Source organism: Pteronotus mesoamericanus, unplaced genomic scaffold (assembly GCF_021234165.1).
Source record: "Pteronotus mesoamericanus isolate MK-2021 breed Mesoamerican mustached bat unplaced genomic scaffold, CSHL_Meso_final contig_130, whole genome shotgun sequence".
NCBI lineage: Eukaryota > Metazoa > Chordata > Mammalia > Chiroptera > Mormoopidae > Pteronotus > Pteronotus mesoamericanus.
Window position 1 is genome coordinate 20,225,224 of NW_026555060.1, and position 27,421 is coordinate 20,252,644.

The 27,421-nt window shown below is 37.4% G+C and overlaps 2 protein-coding genes across 8 annotated transcripts in view; one reads left to right on the top strand and one right to left on the bottom strand.

The window, feature by feature from the left end:
- CACNB2 (calcium voltage-gated channel auxiliary subunit beta 2) overlaps positions 1 to 27,421 on the bottom strand; it is a 326,918-nt gene that overhangs the window by 92,450 nt on the left and 207,047 nt on the right. For 5 of the 7 annotated variants that reach the window (XM_054593040.1, XM_054593047.1, XM_054593031.1 and 2 more), the window contains exon 3: positions 12,516 to 12,635. In XM_054593040.1, coding sequence (XP_054449015.1) covers positions 12,516 to 12,635 — 120 coding nt within the window. Of the gene's footprint in view, positions 1 to 12,515; positions 12,636 to 13,464; positions 13,990 to 27,421 lie in introns of those variants that run through there. The other 2 variants (XM_054593079.1, XM_054593056.1) reach the window with 1 other exon arrangement.
- Positions 8,821 to 9,213, top strand: LOC129086473 (60S ribosomal protein L36). The gene has a single exon (XM_054593019.1). It carries the CDS (start codon positions 8,856 to 8,858, stop codon positions 9,171 to 9,173), a length of 318 nt encoding a protein of 105 aa, XP_054448994.1. The 5' UTR covers positions 8,821 to 8,855; the 3' UTR covers positions 9,174 to 9,213.

Here is a 27,421-nt window from a genome sequence, read left to right on the forward strand (position 1 = left end):
GACATCAGCTATTCTAATTGGAAGAAGGCTGAGATTTTTAAAGACTCTTGTACTTTGCAGACCCCTAAGGCACATGGATTTGATTCAGGGGTCTAGGAAGGCCCTGGAAACATCACCCAAACTGTAAAGATGTAAGCTATTTTCCTGGAGAAGGCTCACAGATTTCATCATATATTTAGAGGCACTAATAACCCAGGAAAGATTAAGAACCATTGCTTTCAAAAAACTTTAAGAAAAAGGGTTCCTTATCGGTCACGTTACAAGAAACATTTTTCAGCCAAGAAAATAGCATATATATTTCAGGGAAATATAAAAAATTATTCAAGAGCTCATATTAGAAGGAACCCTGTTTGTCTAACTCAAATTGATCGTTTTTCTTGGGCTACAGTTAACAAGATTGACTAACCTTTGCTAATATCAAAACATTTTACATACATAGGAATTTTTAGGGGAAAAAAATCCTCTCTTATAAAGATACTGTATTTTACCAAATTCCTGCTTTTTTATTTTACCAAGACCATTAGTAAAAGTGTAAGAGTAAAAAAAAATAATTCATGTTTTATAAAACTAAGCTATTTAGGAAAAAAATTAAAGTATCATTTTGAGGCATAAACATGACTATGATTTAAAATTAAAAATTATTTCCAGTTCTTATATTTTCTGGAACCCAAATATCTTTGGATGGAGTCAAACCCACTTGAATGCTAAACTTAATTCTAGACTGAAGATGGCTGCTCAGGTATGGAAACCTCAATTACACTCAGGGATTACACTCAATGACTAGGTCTTAGTTTTGCAGCAGAAGATAAGTGATAGAGTGTTCATTTACTAGTGTATTAAGCCTAAGTAAAATATTTAATGCTGGGACCTGTTAGCTGACTTTTGATCATTTGGATAAGAGGATGCTGACTTAAGTCACCTGCAAAATGCCAACTCAGAGTCCCACCATATAGTAAGATTGACACAAAAGACTGGACAGTTCCTAAACCTGAGTGCACAGTCAATGGTAGCAGTGGGACGTGGGTCTCGGTATTATGAACTTCTCTCACTCATTTTAAAGTAAGGAGCTGAATAAGATGGTATTGTATGTTACCATATAGGTACTGTTTAAATGTCCTTTTAGACTGAACTCCTGGAGATCGGGGACCCAGGCTTAATCATTTCATATTCCCTGGCATCACGCACACCACAGGTAGATGATCAAATACAAGTATGTTGAATGCCTTAATTTATCACGCAGAAGTTTTTACGTACTCAAAGGATTCTTCTACTCCACCGTGTGTCCATTATATGACTTACTTATTACCAGTGTATGCTTCAGATCATTCAAACTCACAGAATTAAGCAAGTCATGTATGCTTTAGGCTGAAGATCTGCTGTAATTTCTGCATGAATGTGTGTGACCCTGGGTTGCCTTGTAAGCAAACTTGTAACTTGACTTTCATCTGTAAGGAATGTAGGCTGCTTCAAACGTAGGGTTACAATTGGTCCAATGACTATTTCATGCAAAGATGATTATAGTTCCTCTAAGATGACCAAAGGAAGAGTTAAGTTGTTTAAAATCCAGGAAATCGATCTAGAAAGCTGAAAGACTGAAAGACTTGACTGACTGCCCACATTTTTACCTAACTCCTGCACAACACACTCCCTGACCTAGTCTTGGTGAGGGTAAGGTGATCATAGTATTTAGCCTCAAAACTTCAAGAACATTTTTTTTTAAAGCAATGGGCATTATTCCTGCAAGTATAAATGGAAAAAACTATTAGAACTTTCCCTAGAAAGAACTAGGGAATCACTAGAACATAAATAACTTTGACAGTTAATGTACGATTCATCTTCCTTCCTCAAATGGGATTTAGTTAAAATAAAACAACATTTTTTAAGCCACAAAAATTTCTTTAAAACCATCACTAAAGCAGTTTCCTACTCTTTCTTTTGTAACACCTTCTCACCTCTCTCTAGTCAATTATAGTATCTCACTTTACTTTTTTGGCTGCTATAATTTTTAGATCATTCCTTTCATCTTTTATCCCCTCTTAGGAACAGAGAACACTTACAAAATCTCTTTTCAGATCATTTCATTGTGATTTCAATCTTGTCTCCCTTGCCCTACTTAAACTGATTCTACAGCATTCTTAATGCAACCTATAACCTAGATGTTTTATTATTTTTCCATTTTTCTACAGAAAGATCTTATTCAAATATTTTCAGAAACATTCCATTTGTATTTTCTTTTAACCAAGAGTACAGTGCATACATATATCCTGAAAGTGCCTTCTATAACAACATATTAGGTTTAAAAATTTTTAGTTCAAGATTTTTGTTTAAATGGTGTTAAAATGAAAAAAAAAATGCACTCATTCTAAATCAGTGGTGTGAAGACCATGATCTAAACTTAAAACGTGTGATTAAAGGAACAGTATTTTGCTTGTAAATTCTAGTGGTACTATCTAGACGCAATAGCAAAAAATAGCAGATGTGATGCTTTTAATTTTTAAATTGCTTTAATGGTTGCCTTGCCTGTTTTTGTTGTTTTTGTCATTAAAGAAAAAAAAATAAATGTTTTATACCTTTACTCTTTCCAGAGCCTGAAACAAAGAGGCAGCATGTGTGCATTCTCAGTTTACATCAAAGAGGGGCTCATTGATGAGGTGGAAGAACCTAAGAACAGAATCCTACCAGACAGAAGCCTGGGTCCTTGTCCTAATTCTGCCATTTAAGAACTCAATGACCTTGGGCAAGACCCTTCACTATCCACCATCAATTTCCTCATCCACAAAATGGGGTAATTCTACCTGCCCTCCCTTCCTCACTGGGTAGTTGTGCTACCATAGATGGGTAGCTAATTATTAATAAGGAAGGAAGCAAGGACCAAGCAAAGTTAATCAATGAGAAGTTAAATACTGAGACACTGTACAAACATAAGCTATAATTACCACTTGCTGATGGTACAACTTAACAAGAACATTAGAATAAATCCAAGATAAAAAATTACAGCATGATTCACAATAGCCAAGTGGTGGAAGCAGCCCAAATGTCTATCGAAAGATGTATGGATAAAGAAAATAGGGTATCTCAATACAGTGGAATATTATCCAGCCTTTAAAAAAAATAGAAATTCTATCTATTTCTTTGATCTTTGAGGACATTATGCTCAGTTAAATAAACCCGTCACAAAAGGACAAATACTATGTGATCCCATCTACATGGGGTACCCAGAGCAGTCAAAAGCACAGACACCAGGGGCTGGGGGGAGGGGAAATGAAGACTTGTTTCTCAGTAGGTACAGCACTTCAGTTTTGCAATATGAAAAAGTTCTAAGATCTGTTACTTGAAAATGTGAACATAATTAATTAACACTACTGACTGTACATTTCAAAATGGTTAAGGGTAGAAAAACATACTTTAGTGTGGTTAGTATAAGGCAAATTGGCATTAAGTGAGATTTTAACAAAATTAAACCAAAACAACAGCCTTTGTTGGATGCTTTAGTTAGCAATCAATCTTGCTAATCTTAGAAAAACACCTTTCTGAAAAGCAAAGGCTCTGCCCCCAGAGACATCCCCACATCAGCGGGGGTATCTCTAGTCCCAGTTGTCCTCCTTTCTGTCTTCCAGCCCTCCTCCACCCTCAGCGATCCTGAGGCCCCCTGCTCACCATTCCTACAGCATCTGGTTCATAATGCTGCTAGTCTAACACTTATCCCATTACTCTCCGTTAGTGAGACACATTTCTGGCATCAACATTAGACCATGAGCCTCTTCAGGGAAAAAAACACATCTTTAATTTCTTTTCCTTTAGCCCCCAGCTCCATAGCACATTACCACTCATCAAAAGTTCGTTAATTGAATAAATTCTACTCTTCCACAGTTTTCAACATCTGCCACTTAGCTGTTTGTGGGGCAGACATTCAGGAGCAGAGAGACGCTGGCTATGTTCAGCTGTGCATAGAGGTTTCGTGATGTTCCCCATTCACATTTGGTAGAGAAAAAGGAGTGGAAGAATCATGTATTTATAGTGGTGTTTATAATGATAAAATAAAGTTGTTCAGTGACAGCTCTCTAAGAAAAAAAAAACTTGAGTTGCAAAGTTTATAATAATTCTCCCCAATCCATTTATGGTGTTGAAATAGCCAGAAGTCTATATTATGTTAACAGTCCTTATAAGGGTTCCTACACAAGAGTACAGTTTTAAATGGGGGCAAACCTCAGCCCTCCAGGACTACCATTAATAAAAACCACTGTAAGAGAGCATTGAATTAGAATATCAGATTCTCTTTAAAACATGTAACTCTTATCCATCAGAAACTTAAGACTTACTCGTAGGTAGACTGTCAAGATAAATATAACCATAAAGAAAGAGAGAACAATATGTAATTTTATTCCTAAAATGCTTGGGTGTTACTCAGAAGACAGCACGTGAAAAGAGCAAGAAAACGTGTTAACTTGTTCTTGATAACGGAGGCAGGAATGTGGACCAGTGAGATTAAGTACAGACCATGCCTTGACTCTCGAGGGGAAAAGCCTAGTTTAGGAGACAGGACACGTGCCTTAGTCGCAGGCATGGATGGGGATGCAATCTGACCCAAGGCGGTGAGCTTCTGTGATGATCAAGTGACAGAGTCGGTGCCAGTCACGTCCCACTCAGGTTGGCAGCCACTGGACATGACAGATCTGTCATGAAACACTCATCACCAAGTTAAGAACAAGTAACTCAAATACCATAGTGACCATATACAACTAACGAGGAAATGAAAATGGTGGTTTCATAACTTCTAAGACAAACTCCCCCTTAGACACTGAACTTGAAGGCAGAAGCTTCATGTTCCAGCTGCCTTTGCCTATCCCAGTCCCCTGACTGGGAACCCTGAACCTGACATGCACCACCTAATGCAATTACTACTGGAACCACAACTGAGCTTCACCCATAACTTATCAGAATGTCTACCAACCAGTCTCTGCAGCGGAGACGGAATCTGAATCCAGGTGTCCCTGAATTGAGTAGTTGTGACAGAAAATACATGACCCATGGCATCTAAAATATTTCCTATCTGACCCTTTACAGAAAAAAAACTTGCCAGCCCTTAGACTAACGCTTCAGACTTGGGAGGATAAAGTCCACACTGATGGAAATAGGAAGATGTAGAGAAAAAAGGGCTTGATGGAAAAAAAAACCCGGGAGCTCAATTTTAAATAGGTGCCAGGACTGATAGGGATGCCCAAAAGAAGATGATGTGAGATGTTAACACTAGGGAGAGAGGTCAGGGGCAGAAGTGCAGACAAAGGGGAAGCTGTGGGAAAGAGGAGGCAGTAACAGGAAACATGGCAGTGGTTTTTAAAACTCATTATGGAGGTGAAGCTCTATATTCAAAGAAAAACTTATATCAAAGTCCTATTAGATCAAATGAATTGAGAGAGTTGCGTTGGCTGAATACAGAAGTACACAGAACACATCCTGTTGGCAACCATTTGCCTCCACAGCAACTCCTGAGGGACCCATCAGTTTGAAAACCAATAATTGCCAGGGGGTCAGGGTCTAAACAGTGTGTTGGATGGGCTTCCAGACACCAGTGGGGGAAACTAAAAGCAACAGCAGAAAAGACTGAAAAGGAACAACCAGAGAAGTAGTAGAAACAGGCTTGTGTTGTAGCCAGCACCTGCAAGACAAAATTGACTTACTAGAGAAGAAAAACAAGGCAAGGCTTACAGAGAAGTCACAGGAATGCTTAACAAAAAAGTCAGTGAACTTATTTAGAAAGTCATTAGAGACCATCAGTAGAGAGAGTGTGACACAAATCAGTTTCAAGGAAATGGGGCAGAAATGGAATCAGGGGATAAAGCCTGGGTTAATTAAGCTTGACATTAACAGGAAGGGAAAGGTGAGATGAGAGGCAAGGGTGTTTGTTTTAAAAAGTAGGGAGGCCAGTTTCTTCTTCCAAAGAGGTAAGAAAGAAAAAAAAGATGGGTATGGCAGACTGTTTATAATAAATGGCTGTAACAATTCCCAGGATGGAATCATGCCTTGGTGGTTCCCTCCCACACTGACTACGAGCTTAGCCAGATGGCTCGCTTTGACCAAGAGGACATTGGCACACATGACACAAGAAGAGACATGAATATCGTGCACTGTTCTCTTTTGATGTCCTTGTAACCCTGAGACTAGCATGAGGGGGAGCCAGACAGCCTGCTGGGGGAGTAGAGGCCACCCTGAGGAGACTGAGACACCCAAGCTGACAGCTGCCAACCTGCAGAAACACGCAAGAGGCCGCTCCAGATCACCTGGTCACTGGCTCACCTGTCAGCTGGTCACTGATTAATGGAACAGAATTGTGACCTCAGTAAAAATGGTGGTGACTTTAAGCACCTACACTGAGAGCAGTTTGTGCTAAGGCAAAGGCTAACAGAATGAGTGAGGATTTTTCTGATGTAAAAGATAGGGTAGGGATCAATGCTCCAGACAGGTATGGCATGCTCCGAGGTGCTCAAAAAGTATTTCAAAATGTTATAAAGACACAAGCCTTGTTTTTTCCTTTTATATATTTCAAATTATCTATAATGAGCCATAATCATGCAACGTGTTGTTACTATAATTGTCAACTAACACTGGAGGTACGTGGATATGACTATACCTACCCAGTCATACTTATGAGTTAACTTAGAAGCTAACCCAGGTTTAAGGGGCTTCCACACACTTTTTTTTCTTACAGGTAGAAAAAAAATATAATCTAAGCTAGTGTGTATGTGATCAATAAACTAACCCATGTTGCTGGAGGTTAGAGATATGTAGCCAGTTTCGTAATTCCATTTGGAAGGTAATTGCTATGGGCAGAAGAGAACGGACAATTTTTTAATGCAAAAATTAAAAGACAGCATTGAAATCAATGATAGGAGGGAAACTAATGTTAGCCTAAGATATTTTCCTAAGAATGTCTGCCATACTTTGTGTTTACTATGATGAGATTTCTCTGCTGGATATTAGCTTTTACCAATTAAATGCATTTTTGTCCTGTGGGTCACCATTTAGTTTAATACATGTTCTTTAGAGTTTGTCCAACAGTTTTCTTGTGGGTTCAAAAAGTATGCAATACAGACATAAATATATACTTTTATCCTACCTCCAACATAATTTTCTCAATAAGACCCATTTGTAAAAACATGTTTAACATTTTTTGAAATAAAAAATTCGTCTTTGAGGTGAAGGTGAACAAACACATTCATGTTTCTTTTTTCTTCTGAAAAGGCTACTTAGGAAAATATTTCCATTTGGGTAGGATTTTCCCCATGTCTTTTTATGAGAAACATAATTTTTCTCTTTCTTTCTTTTTTTTAAAGATTTTATTTATTTATTTTTAGAGAGAGGGGAAGGGAGGGAGGGAAGGAGAGAAACATCTTGTAGTTGCTTATCGTGTGCTCCCTACTGGGGACCTGGCCAGCAACCCAGGCAAATGCCCTGACTGGCAAGCGCACCAGCGACCCTTTGTTTTGCAGTCCAGCAGTCAATCCACTGAGCCACACCAGCCAGGGCAACTTTTTTTCTCTTACATACTATGTTCATTGATAAACATGGGAAATACAACATGGTCAACTGAACATATGCATCCTCTTGAAAATATTTTTCAAAAAGAATAAACCCACAGATATAAAGAACAGAAAATGAGATGAGAGTAGATCAAAAAGCCAAATGATGAAAATGAAAGACAATGATATTTAACAGAATCAAAAGAGTGAGAATGTAAAATAGCAGGAGATTGAGGACTCCCCTCTAGGGACATTTACCAGACTGAAAGAAAAGGCACCCCCCAACCAATTACCCTGTAAAAGACCAATAGTCAAGAAGCTCAGGGGTTACTCTCAGAGCTGCTGGTCAGCCTACAATGTCTTGCTCTTAATTATGAATGGACAGCCAGAAATCAAACCTTTGAAAAAAGTCTCCAGGATATTAAAATAAAATCAAGTTTTAAAAATTTTAAAAACCAGGGACAGTTCAGATATCTTTAAAAAATAAGAGATGTAAGAGAAAAATATTACACCCATGGAATTAGATAAGAATCTATGAAAGCAGAGATGAGAAGCAAGTTCTTGGGTATTTTCAGTAATAAAAATTCCAATAGATGGGTTAGATATGGGATAAAATTCAGATGGTAGGACAAAAAGACAGAGTTGTAGGTAGGGAAAAAGTGAGTAGAGAAGAAAGCCCTAATCAAATGTCTGACAAACTAGAGAACCAGAACAAGAGGAAAATACAGTGAAAAAAATTATACCTCCCTACCCCACCAAAAGAAGTTACTTTTCATAACTGAAATGACTGGCCTTTCACAATGAACATACATATGAGAAGCCAGGCACAATAAATAATAAGACCTGCATCAAAGACACAATTTTAAAATACCATAGGAAGAGCAGTTCTTAGAACATTAGATAAAAATTTTACACCACATTAAAGGACCAAATGACACTGGCAAACATACCAACAGAACATTAAAAAACAACAGAATAATGTCTTCAAAATTCTGAAGGAAAATGTTTTTCACACATGAATACTATACCCAGCCAAACTATTAATTAAATGTAAGGCTAAAGGCATTTTCAAGTTGGCAAGATCTCAAAAAAATAACCTTTCTCTGGACGATTCTGTATTTTCTTGTTGCCAAGCATTTCCTTACATTGGCCTTTCCTTATGTTACGTAGTAGGCCTCGTAGGCATTTCCCTCTTCTCCATTTCCCACTCTCTACTTCAAAAACTGAACTTCATCTGTCCATCCTCTGAGGTCTAGTTTCAAGTCAGCCACCACCTCCTTCAAAAAGCATTCTCTCTATCAGCCCTTCCACTGCGGTAGCCATTAAGGAATAGCAGCCATGGCCCTCCGCTACCCCATGGCCGTGGGCCTCAACAAAGGCCACAAAGTGACAAAGAACGTGAGCAAGCCGAGGCACAGCCGCCGCCGCGGGCGCCTCACCAAGCACACCAAGTTCGTGCGGGACATGATCCGAGAGGTGTGTGGCTTTGCCCCCTATGAACGGCGGGCCATGGAGCTGCTCAAAGTCTCTAAGGACAAGAGAGCCCTGAAATTTATCAAGAAAAGGGTGGGGACACACATCCGTGCCAAGAGGAAGAGAGAGGAGCTGAGCAATGTCCTTGCAGCCATGAGGAAGGCAGCAGCCAAGAAGGACTGAGCTCTATCCCCTCTGTGTAATAAAACCTGAAAAAAAAAAAAAAAAAGCATTCTCTGTTCTTGCCAGCAGGGTGCAGTCTTTTCCTTCAACTGGCAGGAACCTCTCTATCCTGGTAAGGCACTTCTGTGCTACCTCTAATTAGCATGATTTATGGCCAATCTTTTTTCCCTAAACCAACAGTATGAGCTTTCTGCAGGCAAAGGTTGGCCTGTTGTTTTTTGTTTTTGTGCCTCAGTCCTTTCAGTCACTCTACTCAGCAACTGTGACTAATACAAGTGCTTTAATATTGTAGACATTAACCGACAAGCCAACAACGGGCTTAAAATTTAATGTTAATCCATTGTACAAAGACTGTAACTCTGAACTTATTTTTGTAGGTCACTTAATTCCAAAAGACGGTGTCTCTGGTTTCACTATCAGTCAATCACCTTATTTCAATGTCTTCAGGCAACTAATGGATAATGTAGTTCACATTTATAGAGGGCCAAGATCTGTAAGCACCACTGAGGTTTATTCCAGGCATTCACACAGACATATTACACGTGATCTGCAGGGTGAATTAAAGCACCCCTTACAAAATCTTTCTGTTTGAGAGATGCTGCGGTGATTGCAAAATAAATCTATAAAACTTTTCATTCTTTCAAAATGAATATGCATCCTGGCCAGGTAGTTCATTTCAGTTCGTTAGAGCGCAATCCCCAGATGCCAAGGCTGCAGGTTTGATCTCTAGTCAGGGCACATACAAGAATCAACCAATGAATGCAAATATAAGTGTAGCAACAAATCACTGTCTCTCTCTCTCTCTAATCAATAAACAAAATAGATGTGCAGTGTTTTAAACTATCTAAAATTAAATAACAAATTTATATATTTTTCAACTTTAAGTCTTCATTTTTAAGTAGATCTCAAAAAATCATGATAATATAAAGGCATGGTGGAGGGGAATTAAAATATTCTAATGAATGAGTCATCTACAATCCCTCTTTGCATTCCTTCTTCAAGGATATTGAAATTAATAAACCAGGCTTACCAAACCATGATTTTAACACAAAGTAAACATAAATCCTAGTCTTATCTTCTTTCAGAACATATTAAAATTCACACTTCGAAAGTGTGGCTCATTCGAATACATCAAAATTTTAAGATACTGACCTAATTTTAAGAAAGAAGAATGGATGTAAATAAACTACACTCACTAAACATAGGAAGTAGCCCTTCAATTACCTTTGCTTTTGTTTTATATTTTCTTTAATCTTCTCATTTTCTTTAATCTTCTATGTTATTGGTAATGATACACTTTTTTTTACCTTGTATGAGAAGTAACATGAACCTGGTCTGAGTGAGGATCAATATTTTGATCCACAATGGCTTGAAAGATATTTAAAAATTCTATCAACCTGCGTCACTTAACTCAGGACTTAAAATAGTCATGGACGAAAATGTGGAGTCAGAGACCTGAAGACTTTGAGAACCAAATCTACAAGACTTTTGTTTGTATGATGATGTATGTGGTATACATCTGAGAAACTGTTTTAGTATTTGAAAATCACACAAATAAATTAGTGCAAATAAAACACTCTTGTTTCTGAAAGACAAACTATTTCTTTTAAACTGTTCTCTTTGTACCCTGGTACAAAATGTAGAACATAGAATTCAGCTTCTACATTCCAGGGTTTACTAGCTACACTGTAAACTTGTAGCCATTAATTTCACTAGATGTATATTCATTATTTATTTTTCTTCACTGTTTATTTCCATCTTCATAATTTTTTATTGTAATAAGAACATATAACAAGAGATCTACCCTTTTAATAAATCTGTAAGTATACAGTACAGAACTGTTAACTATAGGCAGAGTGTTGTACAGCAGATCTCTAGAACTTACTCATCTTGTGTAACTGAATTTTCTATCTATTGAATAGCAATTCACCATGTCTTCCTCTTCCAGCCCCTGGCAACCATCATTCTACTCTCTGCTATGAGCCTGACTACTTCAGATACCTCATATGAGTGGAATCAAACCGTGTTTGTCCTTCTGTGACTAGCTTATTTCACGGAGCATGATGTCCTCCAGTTTCATCCATATTGTTATATTATAATGTTTTAAATGATTAACTTTGGTAGCGCACAGGAACTGATAACACCTGGGCCACGCCTTGCTTCATCACCTCCCGGCTCCTGCTGTGTATGGGTTGTCTTGCAGTCAAGACTGTCACACCTGGAGATGACTTCCCTGCCTGCTGAGGTGAGGACTCTGTTCTGATGCATGGAAACACTGCTTTTGAAGAGTCACGGCTTCCTGGCAGGCTCTCTGTAAACTACTGTGGCAGCTGTGCTAGAGGTCATGAATATTACATAAGGGCTGTCCATGCTTTCCACCCAGAATCTCCGAGCCATGATTCCCATAGCAACACACAAAGATTTGACTCATCTCAGAGATGCAGCAGCCGGCGGAAGTAGTCCAATGTTACCCTCGATTTTTTAGCAAGATCAACACAGCACCTTTTTTTCAAAGCAGTAATTGTTTTTTTTTTTTTCCAAAAGAAAACCGACAATTGTGTTAAAATATGTTCATTTAAAAGTTGCAGAGTATCACACACACCAGGGTAGCTTAAAACTGAACAGCAATACACGATTTAGAAATAGTGGCTATTCTAAGGGACTACATGGGTAAAAGGATCCCATCCTGACAATTGGTGAAATCCAGTGCAGTCTCAGCTAAACTCTGTACATATGTATTTCATATCCAGTGCCCCTTCGACATATATATATATATATGCATTTTATTATTATGGGATGAAGAAGAAATGCCCCAAGGGAAGAAATGTGTTCAATTAATAACATCCTTTGACGCTTTATTTTTTAAAAGCCTAATATGATCCATTTTTTAAATATAAGAAAATATTATTATAAAACACCTATGGAAAAAAATTGGGGAGAAAGATTATTCAAATAAATACCAAAATGAACATTAACTTGAAGAAAGTTTGTTTTTCTAAGCAGAGAAATGGTTTGCTGGAAAAATAAAGAAAAATCATTTTGATATTAGATACAGTTTTTTCTCTTCGTATAATCAAGGGTCCTTCTGTGTGTCTAAACCATCCACCATGGAAACAAGTTACTTGGATCATAAAATAACATAAAAGTCAAGACCATTCATATATCATACCTCCTTTTTCTACCAAAGGAAGAAAATAAGCTCTTTTCTTGTACCTCTTTTAAACCAGACAGTGAAATACTGTAAGAACCCAAACATACTTTTTATGAGAAACTCCCACAGGTGGTCCATCGTGGACCCCTCACACAGGCAGAGAAGCAGCTTGGCAGGGAAAATGATGTTACCTTTGCTTTTTCCAGCTGGGCCTGGGCCTGTCGTTCTGCTTCTCTGCGCACTGCCTCCCGATCTTCCTCCAAAGACACATCTGAATCGGATGGACGGCTGGTGTAGGAGTCTGCCGAACCCTGGAAAGGAAAATTTACATTTTAAAATAGATTCCATCTACGACATTTGCATTGGAAATGTTTCACTGATACTACAGTTAACTTCCTGGATTTTGCTACCAATTCCTGAAAAGAGGAGAAAATAATCCATCTCGTAGCAAACCATTTAGAAAAATCATGCTCTGGTTTGCAAGCAGACCATTCACTAGGGAAGCTGTGCCTACCAAGTTACCAGTTCTTCCCAAATCTTATGTTCCCATTCCCGTCCTTTCTGGGAGCCGGAACAAGTTCCTTTATAATGAAACCAGCTCCATGGTGCAGTGCAGAGCTGGAGCGCACAGATGGGTTTCAAGGATAGCTTCAAGAACAGTCTACACGCTAAAGCGAGTATTTACAACTAGAAAGACGATAAAACTAATAAAAAAAACATACATGAAAGTAAAACGAGTTATAAACTTGAACTCTCTAAAATGTCACTACCAGGAGGTGACTGCCACTTTAATCTTAAGCATCCTTGTGTACCTTTGTATTCACCTGATACCTTCTCTGACAAAACCGTAAGACAACAGCAGTCAGCTCCGTTCAATATTTAAGCAACACATTTTTTCAATACCCTTAAATAGATATATAACAAGGCTGCCTACAGAAAAGACTCTCCGGGATATCTCCTTTGGCAATAAATCATGGCATAGGAAAAGGAGCTCAGAAAATTACAGGGCTCTCCCTGGCTCCCTCTCTTGCAACCCGGATCATATTACTAAATAAGGGAACCCGTGCCAGCACTCACTGCAGTGATAGCAAAAAGCAAAGGCAAAATAGCGTCTCCCCAGACGAAAGCCCTGGAGCTTACACAGATATCAGAATTCTTCAGCCTTCCTCCCTTGGCTCTTTTCAGAAGCCTGATCCAGGTGGCCTTCATTAGCCAGACAGCGCCTTTCCCATCCGCAGCAGCAGCCCCGGGCACAGATCCTCAGTGCGCGCTGAGCCCTGCAGAACCACCTCGGCTCCTTCCCCATCCATGCTCGGGGCAAGCCCCTCTTCTCGCTCCCTTTCTGCTTCTTGCGTTTTCGCTTCTACCCCGGAGGAGTCCAATTTAAGGAGATTCTTATTTTCCCATTCCAGAGCGGAAAACAAACACTCGAAAGCTTTATATTGCTTTAAAAAATAAAGAACACTACAAGTGTATTGGAAGACAGGCACCAACTCGTTCTAAACTTATTTCATCTAACTACCCTGAAGATTCTCTTCCCTGCTCTTGGGTTGTTAAAGGAAATTAGTTGTAAGAGAACCTTTGGAAAAAAAAAAAAGCCTATTGCAAAACGTATGCAGTGACATTTGCAAGTGCAAAGTTCAAGCCTTATCTTCAGAGATCTGGAGGGGGAGGGCGGAGGACGCACTCACTCCACTGGGCATGCTCCATAGGTAGCCTTTTCACGCGGATGCTCACATCGCACACACTGTTAGTCTATGTCAAATTGCCATTTGCATTCAAAGTGTATACAGCTGGAAAGGGTTTTGGTTCTATAGTAACAGGCACAAGGTCAGTTTGTCGTGTTTGTTTCAAATAAAACATTCTCTCAAAGACACAGCATGGTAATCTTTTGATGTAATGATCCCTTTCTATTCCCTGCTTACAGAAAGTCTACCATATGCTATAAGACAATTCATAGACAATAATGTTATATACAGTATTGGGCAGCAAAAATCAAATAATGCTCATCAACCATAATAGCATACAGCTCTTGAATGCCTGTGACTTCCCAAACAAGATGCAAGAGAGAAATTTTGCCATTTAATTAGGACATAAAAGTAATCACAGCTCCAAGCAATGAGTTTAACGGAGCTCAAAATGACTTTGAACTGCTTCTCCAACTGAGAAACTACTGCTTGAAATAAATTCAGTGGAATATATAACAGTGCAAATTGTTATAACAATAATTATGAAGAAGATTCAAAGCTTGGTTGGTTTATTAGCTCGAGTTAGGATTCATGGAACAGTTCAGTCCAAATTTTTCTTATTAAGGCGACTGAGGTTTGAGAAGGAAATACACTTAAGTTATTAATTTCCTGTACAAGTAGAATTACATTTTTTAAGTTTGTTTATGAAGAAATAAACACTTTCAGGTTTCTTAAAGTAAACACAATTCTGTCAATGCATTCTAAGCATCATTTTTGTTTGAGTGTGGTGGAGGAATTATTTTGTACAGTCTTATGTAAATGAAAGAAAGGCATTCTTAAGAATTTCTCCCCTACTTTTCCACCCTTCCTTTTTTCCTTCTTTCACACCTTCAACTTTTGGCTAACACCGGTCTTCTTGACATAAATGTTAGAAAATGCAGTAGAATACGGGTTTTAGTATAAAAGTAATAGATTGAATGCACCTTAATTATGGCATCATTACATAAATTAGTAAAGAGATTACTTATATTGTTATGAAGTGAATGTAAAATTCATGGAGGATGCAAAATGCATTCCAATTTTTGGTTCGAGTAAAATTCTCAAGGTTGATATGGGTCTGCCTACACAGACACACATGCAAGGCTATTCCTCAGCTTCCCAGAGTGTTTCCTATAGCAGGTAGCACGGTAAAAAATCACCAAGAAGCACAGTTATGCCCCAGAAAGGGCCTCAGGGCCCACAGTCACTGTGATGACATTTTAGACCAAATTGCCCTGCTAAAATTTCAGGTTACACCTCAGTGAGGACACAAAGTTTCTGTCATAAAGAAGCCCATAATAAGAGGAAGAGTGTTAACACACAATATATACCATCTTTCATTTCAAACAAAATAAGACTTAAAAACTCCCTTGCCAATAACCAGATGTAGCTTTTTAATTTTTTTACACTTCATTTTTTTATAGCTGACACTATTACAGATGTCCCCCATCTTCTCCCCCATTGCCCCTATTCCCAGTGCCCCCCCATTTACTACACTGTTGTCTGTGTCCATGGACTATGAACATGTACATATATATATTCTTTGGCTAAGAGGTAGCTTTTAATTGCACAGTCATTTTGAGACCTGTTACCAGTTTTAAATAATTCAATTTTTTTAACCCTCTACACTGACTTTTGGCAATGGTCTTTTGAATATTTGCAACACTATATTAACCTTTTACTATTTTCGAATATGAGGTATGGCTGTGAACTGTAGTTTATATACTGTTTAGTGGAGCTTACAGAAGAAGCCCCATTACTTCCACACCTTGTACCTGTAATATTATATACTTTCCAAATATTTTTCATTATAGAAGTTACATGTACCCATTAAGAGAGAGACACAAGTAAGGTCACCTTATATCCTCCCGCCAAAGATAACCACTATTAAATAGTCGCATGTTGTAGCCTCCAGAGTTCCTGCAATTTTGAAAGTCACCCTCCCAACATGAGCATTACAATTAATCTCCTTCCTTCTGGGAGTGTGACTATATGCAGTTTGAAGTGATATATCTAATTAGGCTTTGCCTTTGGTACCATATGGACTTTCTGGGTCATTCTGCCTCAAGTTGTCTTTAGTCAGGAACAGCTGGCAGTCAATTCCATTAACTCCAGAACAGGTTCATTACAAGATGTACCCTTGATCTCTCAAGTTCCTACAACGTGATTAACTGGTCTTTTGTAGTATTTGTCCTTGCAGATATATCATATGTTCATCTACCCACATTTCCTTTTCTACATCTTAATGTTTTCATTCCTCATTGTACAGTTTTAAAATACAAGTAGCACCTAATATATCAACCAAGAGTTCATCTGGAATCATCTACTTTAAACCTCAGAACCCTCACTCAGAATATGTGTTCTTTGCTTTTAGGAAATTTTAGCTTAATGAGATTAATTTATGCTTTTATCTACTCTTCAATTTCTGGTTTTCTTCAAACACTTTTTTGTCAAGTTTTGCACAAAAATTATCATCCTTTCCCTTTAGCACATTTTTTTGGTATTTATAAAGTTTGCTTTTTTGACATTGTACTCTACTAATGGTCATACATATTTCCAGCATCATTTACTTTGAATGTTCCTGTGCTTTCTCTTTTAAAGCCAAAAGGATGAGAGTCATACCTATTCGGGAATGACTTTTTTTAAAAAATGTATTTATTTCGTTTTAGAGAGAGGGGAAGGGAAGGAGAAACAGAGGGAGAGAAACATGTGTGATGGAAACACCACTTGGTTACCTCTCACACAACCCTAACTGGGGACCTGGCCCACAACTCAGGCATGTGCCCTGACCGGGAATTGAACCCAAAACCTTACAGTTCATAGGCTGGTGCTCAATCCACTGAGCCATACTAACCAGGGCAGGAGTGACATTTTTTATCCCAAACTGTTCACCTATTTCTGTATGTAATTTTCCTATGAAGTCCAAAGCAATGTTCTTGGACAAAATCAATTTCTCACAGTATCCTAAGGTTACCAAATTCTAGACAAAGCTTTGTTCCATCCAAAATCCTGAAGACTTCAAATGACCTTGTCATGTAGAGGACTATGCTAAGTCAATGGCAAATTTGACTTCAATTGTTTCTTCCTGACCTATGAGGGGACAGACATCCACTGCCATTCTGGTCAGGCCCACATTTTAAAATAAAGCAAAATGGGATAGATGTCAGAGAACAAGGACCAAAGGGAAACGATCTCTCTCTTGTGCTGCTAGGGATGATAATTCCTTCACTTCTCATATTGTTATCTCTTTTCATAGTTCAGAAGAATTAACTATTTTTTCTGTGAAGAGATCTGGATCTCTCTAAGAAACTAAATTGTTCCTCATGCTTTGTTCGTTCCTTTAGAAACAAAACCATATGCTCTTCACTGATCATAAGTGTTCCTGACACTAAAAATTCAAACATGATGCAAGCTACTGAGATTAAGCACATTTTCATGGCTATTGTATACTTTAGTTTCCAAATGTCACATAATTTTTGCTCAAATACATCTTGTAGTAAAATTCAAATGTGTTTGGCCTACCATTTGGTCTAATGTCAAATTATTAACAGAAGTAAAGGTAATCAATCTCTGTAAGTTCATTCCTGTGTGATACTTTCATAGTTATGTAAAAACTGAAATGTTAGCTTCATTTTTCTCAAAAGGAAAATTTATAAACCTGGTGTGGTTATAGTATGTATTGATGAAGACATTAAGTTTTACCAAAAAAACAAACCCAAAAAACCAAAAATATGCATTTCGCACTGTAACTGCTATAACTTGTAAGTTAAATGCTCAGAATATAATTGTGAAAATCATTAAAGCTTTCTTTCCATTATGGAATTTGATACTCTAGTGAGAGAGACCATTTTTTTTAAGTTATTAAAAAACAATTACAATGAGAATAAATAAAACAGTCTGAGCTAAAAAAAATGATGATGGGAAGATGCTAGCTAGTTCAGTTGGGATGATATGACACTCGGAAGTGATATTTAAGCTGAAACCCAAAGGATGAAGAAAAAAAAAATTAGCCCTGAAAATTTTTGAGAAAAGAGATATGTAGGCAGAGGGAACAGCATATGCAAAGGCCTTGAGGAAAGGCATGCTTAGGCATTTGAAAAATGGAAAAGCAGTCAGTATAAATAACATGTTACCTATGTCAGAAGTATTTAAGATTGCTTCTCCTCCCTTCTCCACTCTTTCTCACTCTACAGGTAGGTGCACATTTAAGCACACCAGGAGTAAGGATTTTGGGACTCCTTTTTGTTTGTATGGCATCACCTCACAGAAAGACATTTTCGATTTTCTTAATTAGAAGTGGTATTTAAATTGCTAGTAAATTCCCTTTATTGGAACAACCATGTCTTCTGAGCTTTAAACAAAGTTTTCTGATTTTCTTCTTTCTAAATCCAGCACTATCTCTTAAACATTTAAGTCAGTATATTTTTGACATTGTCTATATTATGTTACTAATGAGTATAATTTATTTAGATTAGACTAAGTAAATGAATGATAATAATTATCACTCCTTTTTAATGAATGCATACACTATGTTAGGCACTGTATTGATTCACAAGCATTAAATAATTTAATCTCTAATTATCTCCGTTTTTACTGATAAAACAACTGAGGCGCAGGAAAGTTCAGTCACCTCACCAAGGTTACAGAACTAATAATCAGTGGAGGTCGGAGTTATCTTTTTGCAATCTAAATTCAAATTCAGAGTCTCAAATTTTACCTTCCCAAAACGCAGGGAAGGTACAATGAGAGTCCAGTGAAACGCAGGTAATTTATCATTCATCAATGTAATGCTGTTTTGTGGAAAGAAAGATTCAGAGTTGGCTGCAACCCTGAAATTCTCCTCACTTTAAAGTAGCACAAAATTGTAAAGCATTCTGTTCATTACTTGTCGACAATGGAAAGTACGTAAGTAGAACAGGAAAACAATGGGAGTCAAGAAACCGGCTATTGAAATTTTTCTCTTTTCCCCGAAAATCAACAGAACTTGGCAAGCTGACCTTCAGTAGTCTCTTTGGCAGCTAAAGTTGCCTGAAGCTGGCTGGAATTCAAGTGTCTTTTGAGCAACCCTTCTGTTCTACAGGAGCACTTGTTAGTTTTCAGCACTGAAACTGAAGTTATTAAAAAGTACAAATGGTAGGTGTAAAGCTCAGAGACGTGAACTAACAAATCTTTAAGAGTAATGTATTCAAAACACTGTCATCACCTAATTATACCTTAAAGTGAGGGTATGATGGTGGTTTATATTTTGTATAAGAGCCTCTGTTTAATATTTGCAACATTTGACAGTTAAAAAGATTCATTTTGGAAAAGTTAAAATAGATGGCCAATTTTAATATTATTTTAAGTTTGGATTGCAAGCATAAGAGAAACGATTTCCCTTCATAATTGCAATACAGCACGGTGTGTGTGCATGTGTCTGTGTTTTTGTGTTGGGGGAAGTTTTTAGGCCTTGAATACATATTTATGGATGGTGATAAATGACCAGGATTTTTCATTTTAATATATTTTTAATAAAAAATTACTTTTCAGTCATGAGAATGAAAATGAGTTAGGCAAGAAGCAGAAAAGTAAGAGCCTGGGAGAGGTGGATATTCTCAAAATATTGCTAAAAAACTATATGAGAGAAAGCAATGAGTGAGTCATATGGAAGAACTTTTAGGTACAGGAATTCATGGTGGATATAGAAACTCTGCATGAATATCACTACCGTTAGTCTTTCTAATGAATCATTAAAATCTGCATACATACATGTTATATTTCTTTTTGCCTAAGAAAACCTTCTCTTAACTCCATTTTCTTGCTACCTCCTACCCTATTTCTTTGTTCTTCTTTGGAGGAAAAACATGCCTCAGAGAGGTTCCCTCTACTCACCTTAATTCTTCTTTTCTAGTTCTCTTTTCTTCCGTTAAACGAATTTTTTTTATTGTTTAATTTTTTCTTGAGAAAGAGGAAGAAAGAGGGTAAGGGGGGCAGACACACACACACACACACACAGAGAGAGAGAGAGAGAGAGAGAGGGAGAGAGAGAGAGAGGTTGGTATGTGTCCTAACCAGGGATGGAACTGGCAACCTTGGCATAATGGGACAGTGCTCTAACCAACTGAGCTACATGGCCAGGGCCCAGTTCTCTCCTAAACCTATTCTCTTTCACTCCACCACTCCACGAAAACTATTCAAGGTCATCAATGATATATGGCTAAGCCCAGTGCTCTGCTCTCAGTGCTCATATTATTTCACCTACCAGTGGCATTTAGCATAGTTATTTAATATTACTCCCTATCCTTTATTCACTTTCTCAATTTAGCTTCCAAGAAGTCTCTGTCTCTCTCTCTTACATGTTGGCTGCTCGCTCAAAGTCTCCTCATCCACTTATCTCCTACCCCCTCCACCCACACACACGACCTCCTTCCGGCTCCAACCTCGCTGGCCTCCTTGATGTTACTCACTAGCGTTCCTGGTGCCCTCCTTAGGTTTCCGCACGACTGCCTATTACCTCCTTCAAGTCTTTGCTCAAACATCACCTTCACACAGGGGCCTCCTGTGAGCATCCTATTTAAAACTGTAATCCTACTGCCCACATATGTGTCTCTAATCTCACTCTGTTCTACCTTTTAAAAAAATAGTGCTTTTACCTTCCAACAGGCAATATAATTTATTTACTAATTATGTTTACTGTTCAGTGTCTATCTCCTTCCAATAGAACATCCATGAGGGCAGAGACTGTTTTCTGTTTTGTTCACTCATGTATCCCAAACACCTACAACAGTGCCTGGCACAGAATACATGCTCTGTAAACATTTGCTGAATGAATGAATACGGGTCACCAGAAAGAGCCTATTCTCCTTCACATCCTACATCCTGAAGCTCTTCCACTATATAGGGTCCTTTTTAGGACTCCTAAACATTTCTCAATATGCCTAAACACTCACATGCTTCTTCCTAGAAACAAAACAAAAAACCCCAACAAAACAAAACAACAAACAAACACACACTATCAACACCAATCTGGCCAATCCATAGTGAGTGGACAATAAATATTTTCTAAACAAATATAGTATTTTTTTAGAAATATACTGAAATATAATATTTGGTGTTTTATCGTAAGCCTCAATAAATGCCAAATTTGTTAACTTAATGTCAACTATAGGTCAGCTGGTTAAATGAACCTGATCCATAACAAGGAACTCAAAAAAAAAAAAGAAGTCATTATAATAAAAGTTTATATAGCATCCATCTTCCAAGGAATTTAAGAGAGATTTTATTTTTTGAAAAATATGATCAATGCTTATGTTCTATGAAGCTTCTTTTCTCATTAATTCTACTTCATTCCAGGCACAAAGTTCCAGTCTGAAAGCTGCTAATGACTCATTAAATAGCCAGAGGCAGATCATGCAAGCATTCCCCAGGCTAACCTCTTTCCCCCTAAAATGAGTACACTAAATCAAAGCTACTAGAAAGAATATTCTTGAAAATTTCTTGCAGATGGTTTATAATACATTGTAAATATGACATACTACATGACTCTTCAGCACTGTTCCTTCTCATACACTGCTCCATTTCTATGGGGATAGAGTTTAAATTCACAGCAGAAAACGTGACTGTGCATACTTCTAGTAAGACAATGTTTTTAAAAAATCCACCCAGCAGAGGAGAAAGATATTTTTCCAGGCAATTTTGAGTAATATATTTAAAGGAATGCAACTGACTAACTGGACAAATATAAAATTCGGGGATATCTTAGAAGGCTCTCTAGGGCTAAATAAAGGTTCCATCAGAAGAGGACACATCCAGCTGTGAGCCTTTGCTTGCGTGGAGTAACAATCAAACAGGAAATCTTGGCTCCTGCCTTTCAGGGCGAATTCTGCCAAGTAGCAAGGAACAGCCAATCCACAGATGTTAAAGGACAGTACTCCTAGGTGTCCTCCAAGGAACCACACAGCTGGGGAAAGGGATACGATTTCAGTCCATAAAGATCTGACCTTCTAAAATGTTCTTGGCACATATATAGGTTAAACTAACTTTTAAGAAAACCTGTAAGAGAGAAATGATATAGGTAGACAAAGGATTATGAATTAAAAAATTCACAAAGTAATCACCTAGTCACAAGCATCTAGGAAAAGCTCCATAAAGTTAAAAACAATTCCATTTCCTCATTAAATTAGTACTCCTTTTAGCAAAGTACTAATTCACAATGTTGTGAGGATACATGAAAACTGATCCTTTCACATCTTGGTGGTAGTTTTCTGACTTTCATACAATCTATTGGAAAAACAATGTTTTTATTTGTATCTAGATATGTACCTAGATTAAAGCATATCTAGACTGATGATTTCACATCTAGGACCTATCTTAAAATTCTTAAATTATGGTCCATACACTTAGTAAATTATCACAAACCTTAATTATAGTCACAAGACAAAAGAGCTTATAGGTAAATGTTTATACTGGTTATATTTTGTAAAAAAGAAAGAAAAAAGCCTGGGTAATTTTATAAATACATAAACTCATGTACGTAAAACTACTGGGAGTACACAAAAGGGACAGAAGAAATAGGGTTGGATTGATTTTCATCTTTATAAAATGTCAGGGTAAATATAAAATTTTTCTCTAATGTTATTTTTTATGAATAGAAGTGAAAGCTCTTTTTTATTGCAATTAGAATGTATAACAAAATACCCTGAAAATATTTTTGGTGTTGCAAAAACATAAAATATGGTTTTCACATATACATTTTCTCTAACTGGTTGATTTAACCTTGATAGTTTTTGTTTTGTTATGTCTTGTTTTTGCATGTGGGGACAGGAACGAGCTCTGGGTCGCTTGGAAGACCCTTAATGTCCATTAAAAAAAATGATGAAAAATGCTGAGTCATATCAGGTCGGACACACAAATTAGAAGAAGAGAACTAAGACATTAAATGCTAACTTTAAAATGTAGAAAATGTATTAAGATAATTAATTTAAATATCCCCTGAAAAATGAGGTTTTTTTCATATGATTAAAGTTTAGATAATTTTTTGGTACTAGGTTAGCTACTTAAGCAGGCCAAATGACTCAGTAGTTTGGTAGTAAATTATTAATATACTGCTCTAAAACTATAACCTTCCAGAAAGCTATGACTTTGCTTCAGAGAGACTGAATATTAAAAATAGGCTACACGACCGGGGATTTGGCTACAAAGTGCCAGTGGTGTGGAGCATTTAGTAACAGACCAGCAAAAAGTACCCTACTGACCTAAAATAGTTAATGTGTCCCTTTAAGCAGCTAACCTACCTTCAGGAGGTGATTTAAGAACTATAAAGACAACCTGGTTTACACCACTCTATGTTTAGAAGTAGGCTGCCCATTCTAGATTATTTAGGTGGATATAACACCAAGCTAACAAAAATATTGATGTTAGAAAATCCGGACAATATTTACAATGTTTAACAAAACATGGGACATAGACAGTTGGTAAAAAGCAATTCAAATAATATTTCCTGTCTCACAAATACGAATTTTTTATTGCAAATATGCAATACATTGAACCATGACTGAATGTGGTACCATGTATTGATTTTTTACAGTAAAAATATTCACCTCTGCATCCCCAAAATCTGTATGTTGAAACTCAAATACCTAATGTGCTATCGGGAGTTGCGGCCTCTGGGAAGTGATTAGGCCACCGGGGCAGAGCCCTCATAAATGGGGTTGGTGTTCCTATTAAAGAGACTCCAGGGAGCTTTCTAGACTCCTTCCGCCACTTGAGGACACAGAAAAGGCAGTCAGCTGAGAACCGGAGAGCAGGTTCTCACCAGACACGGAATCTTCCAGGGTCTTGGTCTTGGACTTCCCAGTCTCTAGAACCATGAGAAATAAATTTCTGTTGTTCATAAGCCACTCAATCTATGGAATTTTATTATAGCAGTCCCAATGACTACGACGAGTGTCATTTTAAATTTAAAAGCATATTGAATTTCAATGATAGCAAAACTTCCATCAAGCAGGGCAAAATGGCTTGACAGTTTAGTAAAGATTGGAAAAGGCCTAGTGTCTGCAACTGACCGTGGCCTGTTGACCATTCCCTACAGCCTGGTGACTACTATTTCACAGGCTGGGAGAGCATGCATATTTTATATATCGGATGCTTCCGCTGTTAAAAGAGACACCAGACTTGGACCCTCCAAACCAAAGGCACACACCTACCAGGCCTTCCACTGACTTAAATGACAATCATTTAACACTGTGTATAAGTAAATATTATTATTCTTATCTTTCCTTCCCCAACACACAAGTGCAACATTGATGAGGAGGTCTGGGAGTTAGCTTTTCTTCACGTCTGTAGCCCCACTGCTGGTGCCCACCTGGGAAGATGACATGATTGGATTTACAGCCTAGTGGAGGGACAGGCATTACCAAAGTAATAACACAAAAAATTACTTTATATCTGACATCATCAGAGGCAGATCCAGAAAGTAAAAACAGCGGTCTCCAACCATAGAAGTTCACACCACAAAGTTAGGAAATCAAGACATATCAACTTAAGAAGCAGAAACAAAAGAGAAGAGTCTCACAAATAATGGGAAGACAAAGAAATACGCCCCACTCGAAGGGAAAGGAGAAATCCCCCGAAAGAGAACTAAATGAAATAGAGGCAAGTAAACTATCAGGTAATGAGTTCCAAACAAGAGTTCTAAGGAAGCTCAATGAGCTCAGTTAGCTCAGAGAGAATTACCAAAAACTACAGGGAAACTACGAGGAACTTATTGCAAACTACATCAACATGAAAAAGGACATAAAAACTATCAATAAGAGACAAGAGGAAATGAAGAATACAATTTCTGAATTGAAGAACACAGCAGAAGGAATCAAAAGCAGGCCTCGCTGATTTGGTCCTCAGCTTCATTGAGCTGGAGGACAAGGTAGAAAAAAACTCCCAGAAAGAGCAAGAAAATGAAAAAAGACTCAAAAAGAATGAAGAGGCATTGAGGGAAATGCAGGACAACCTGAAACGAAATATCTGTATAATAGGGATACCAGAAGGAAAAGAGGATGAGGAAGGGATAGAGAACTTGTTTGAAAAAGTCATGATGGAAAGCTTCCCTCATTGGAGGAGAGGAAAAGTCACACAAGTCCAGGAAGCACAGAGGGTCTCTTTGAAGAGGAACCCAATGAGGCCCTCTCCAAGACACATCATCATTAAAACGGCAAATATCTAAGTCAGAGAATTCTAAAGCAAGCAAGGGAGAAAGAGGTAGTAACATATAAGGGAGCCCCAATACGGCTAGCAGCTGACTTCTCAACAGAAACACTGCAAGCCAGAAGGGAGTGGCAAGAAATATTCCAAGTCATGAAAAGCAAAGGTCTGCAACTGAGACTGCTCTACCCAGCAAGGCTCTCAATTAAAATGGAAGGCAAAATAAGGAGTTTCCCAGACAAAAGAAGGCTCTAAGAATACACATCCACCAAACCAGCATTGCAAGATATGCTAAAGGGACTGCTTTAAGATGAAGAAAAAATTTCTATGAATACCCAGTTCCTTTCAGAGTTGCCAATACTTGATATTACCAATATTTTTAATATCCATTAATCTGATTGGCAATGATGCTATTTTAATTGTTCCTTTACTATTTGTTGAAACTAAACCTGTTTTAGTATATTTCTTGCCTATTTCTATTATTTTTTTTAAAAAAGCTTTAAGTGACTTTTTGGTATTCTTTATCCATTTATTGATTAAAGGTTTGTAGAAATTCTTTCCTAGAAAAACCCCCCAAAAACCACCAAAACTAAAAAAGCTATTAACCATGTTTTAGATGTGTTGCAAACACTTTTCTATTCTATTCCTTGTCCTTTAACTTTTTTATATGTATACTACTATATAGTTAAATGTTTAACATAGTCATATTGTCAATATTTACTTTATAGCTTCTGAGGTTGAATATTTTATTTCAGGTCATGAAAAATATTAGTTCTATTTTCTTGTAAAACTCCTTAGATTCTACATGTTGATTTTTAGCTCACCTGAATATTTCTTGTATAATGTGTGATATAGGGCTCTATATTTGTTTTATTTCAAGTAATAGTGATCCATGCACCTTATTTGTTGAATAATACTTATTTTACCCATTGATTTGAAATATAAACAATCATATATTATATTGTTAGACAGATATAAACGTTTGTCTCTAGAATGCTCATTATATTTCATTGATCTACTTGATTATTTCTGTGCTGGTGTCATGTTTAATTGCTGAGGCTTTATAATGGTTTTAAAATTTTTAAAAATTTTATAATTAACTTTGACATTTAAAAAATCAATCTGCATTTAAGAAAGAAAGAAAGAGAGAGAGATGAAACTCTTACCTTTTGCAACAACATTGATAGAAGTGGAGAATATTAAGCTAAATGAAATAAGCCAGTTGATGAAAGACAATTACCATATGATCTCACCTATAAATGGATTCTATTCAACAAAATAGACTAATGAACAAAATAAATCACGGGCACGGAAACATGGAGCAGACTGAAAGTGACCAGAGGGGAGGGGGGAAAAAGGGCAGTGGTGGAAAGACGGGGAAGGGACTAGACAAGGAACATGTATGAATGACCCACGGACATGGACAACAGAGTGGGAATTGACTGTGGGAGTGGGGGGGGGATGGGTAGACAGGGGTAAAGGGGTAAAAATTGAGACAACTGTAATAGAATAAACATGATTTATACATTAAAAAATAAATAAAAACACATGCAAAAAAGATTACTTTATAACCTTTTTGGTAATTACTGTAAAGGGAAAGCACAGGGTGTTATGAAGGAAGGTAGCAGGGACACTAGGAAGAGGCATCCAAAGGAAAAGGGTATTTAGGTTGGGTTTTGAAGTTTACAGGCAAACATTACAGAAAGAGGAAAGGGAACAAGGTTCGAAGGCAGACGGACCAACCTGAAGAGGAGAACGATCTTAGCATGTTTAAGGAGCTAGAGCTTCAGGAGCAAGAGGAAGGCTTTTGAGATAACTCAGATGGATATGCACTCAGTATTTCAAGCATATATCAATGCATTCTATTACAAAGGGTATTAAATCATGGTAATATCATTAATTCCCTAACATCTTCTGGATGAATACAGGGAATCAGCTTAAATGGCTGTTCATCACCATTATGTTTACATCCAACCATTCTTTAGGGGAGTGATTAAATAATCTTATATCCAATTATGAGGTATCCATATGATGGCATAATATTCAGACATTAAAATTAACAATACAGGGATTCGTGTATATCTAGCAATATGTGCTAACATGGAATGCTCTCCAGGATACATTTTACAGAGGAAAAAAAAAAGGAAAAAGAAAGGAATAATATTGGATACTGTTGTGCTATTACTTGTATAAAT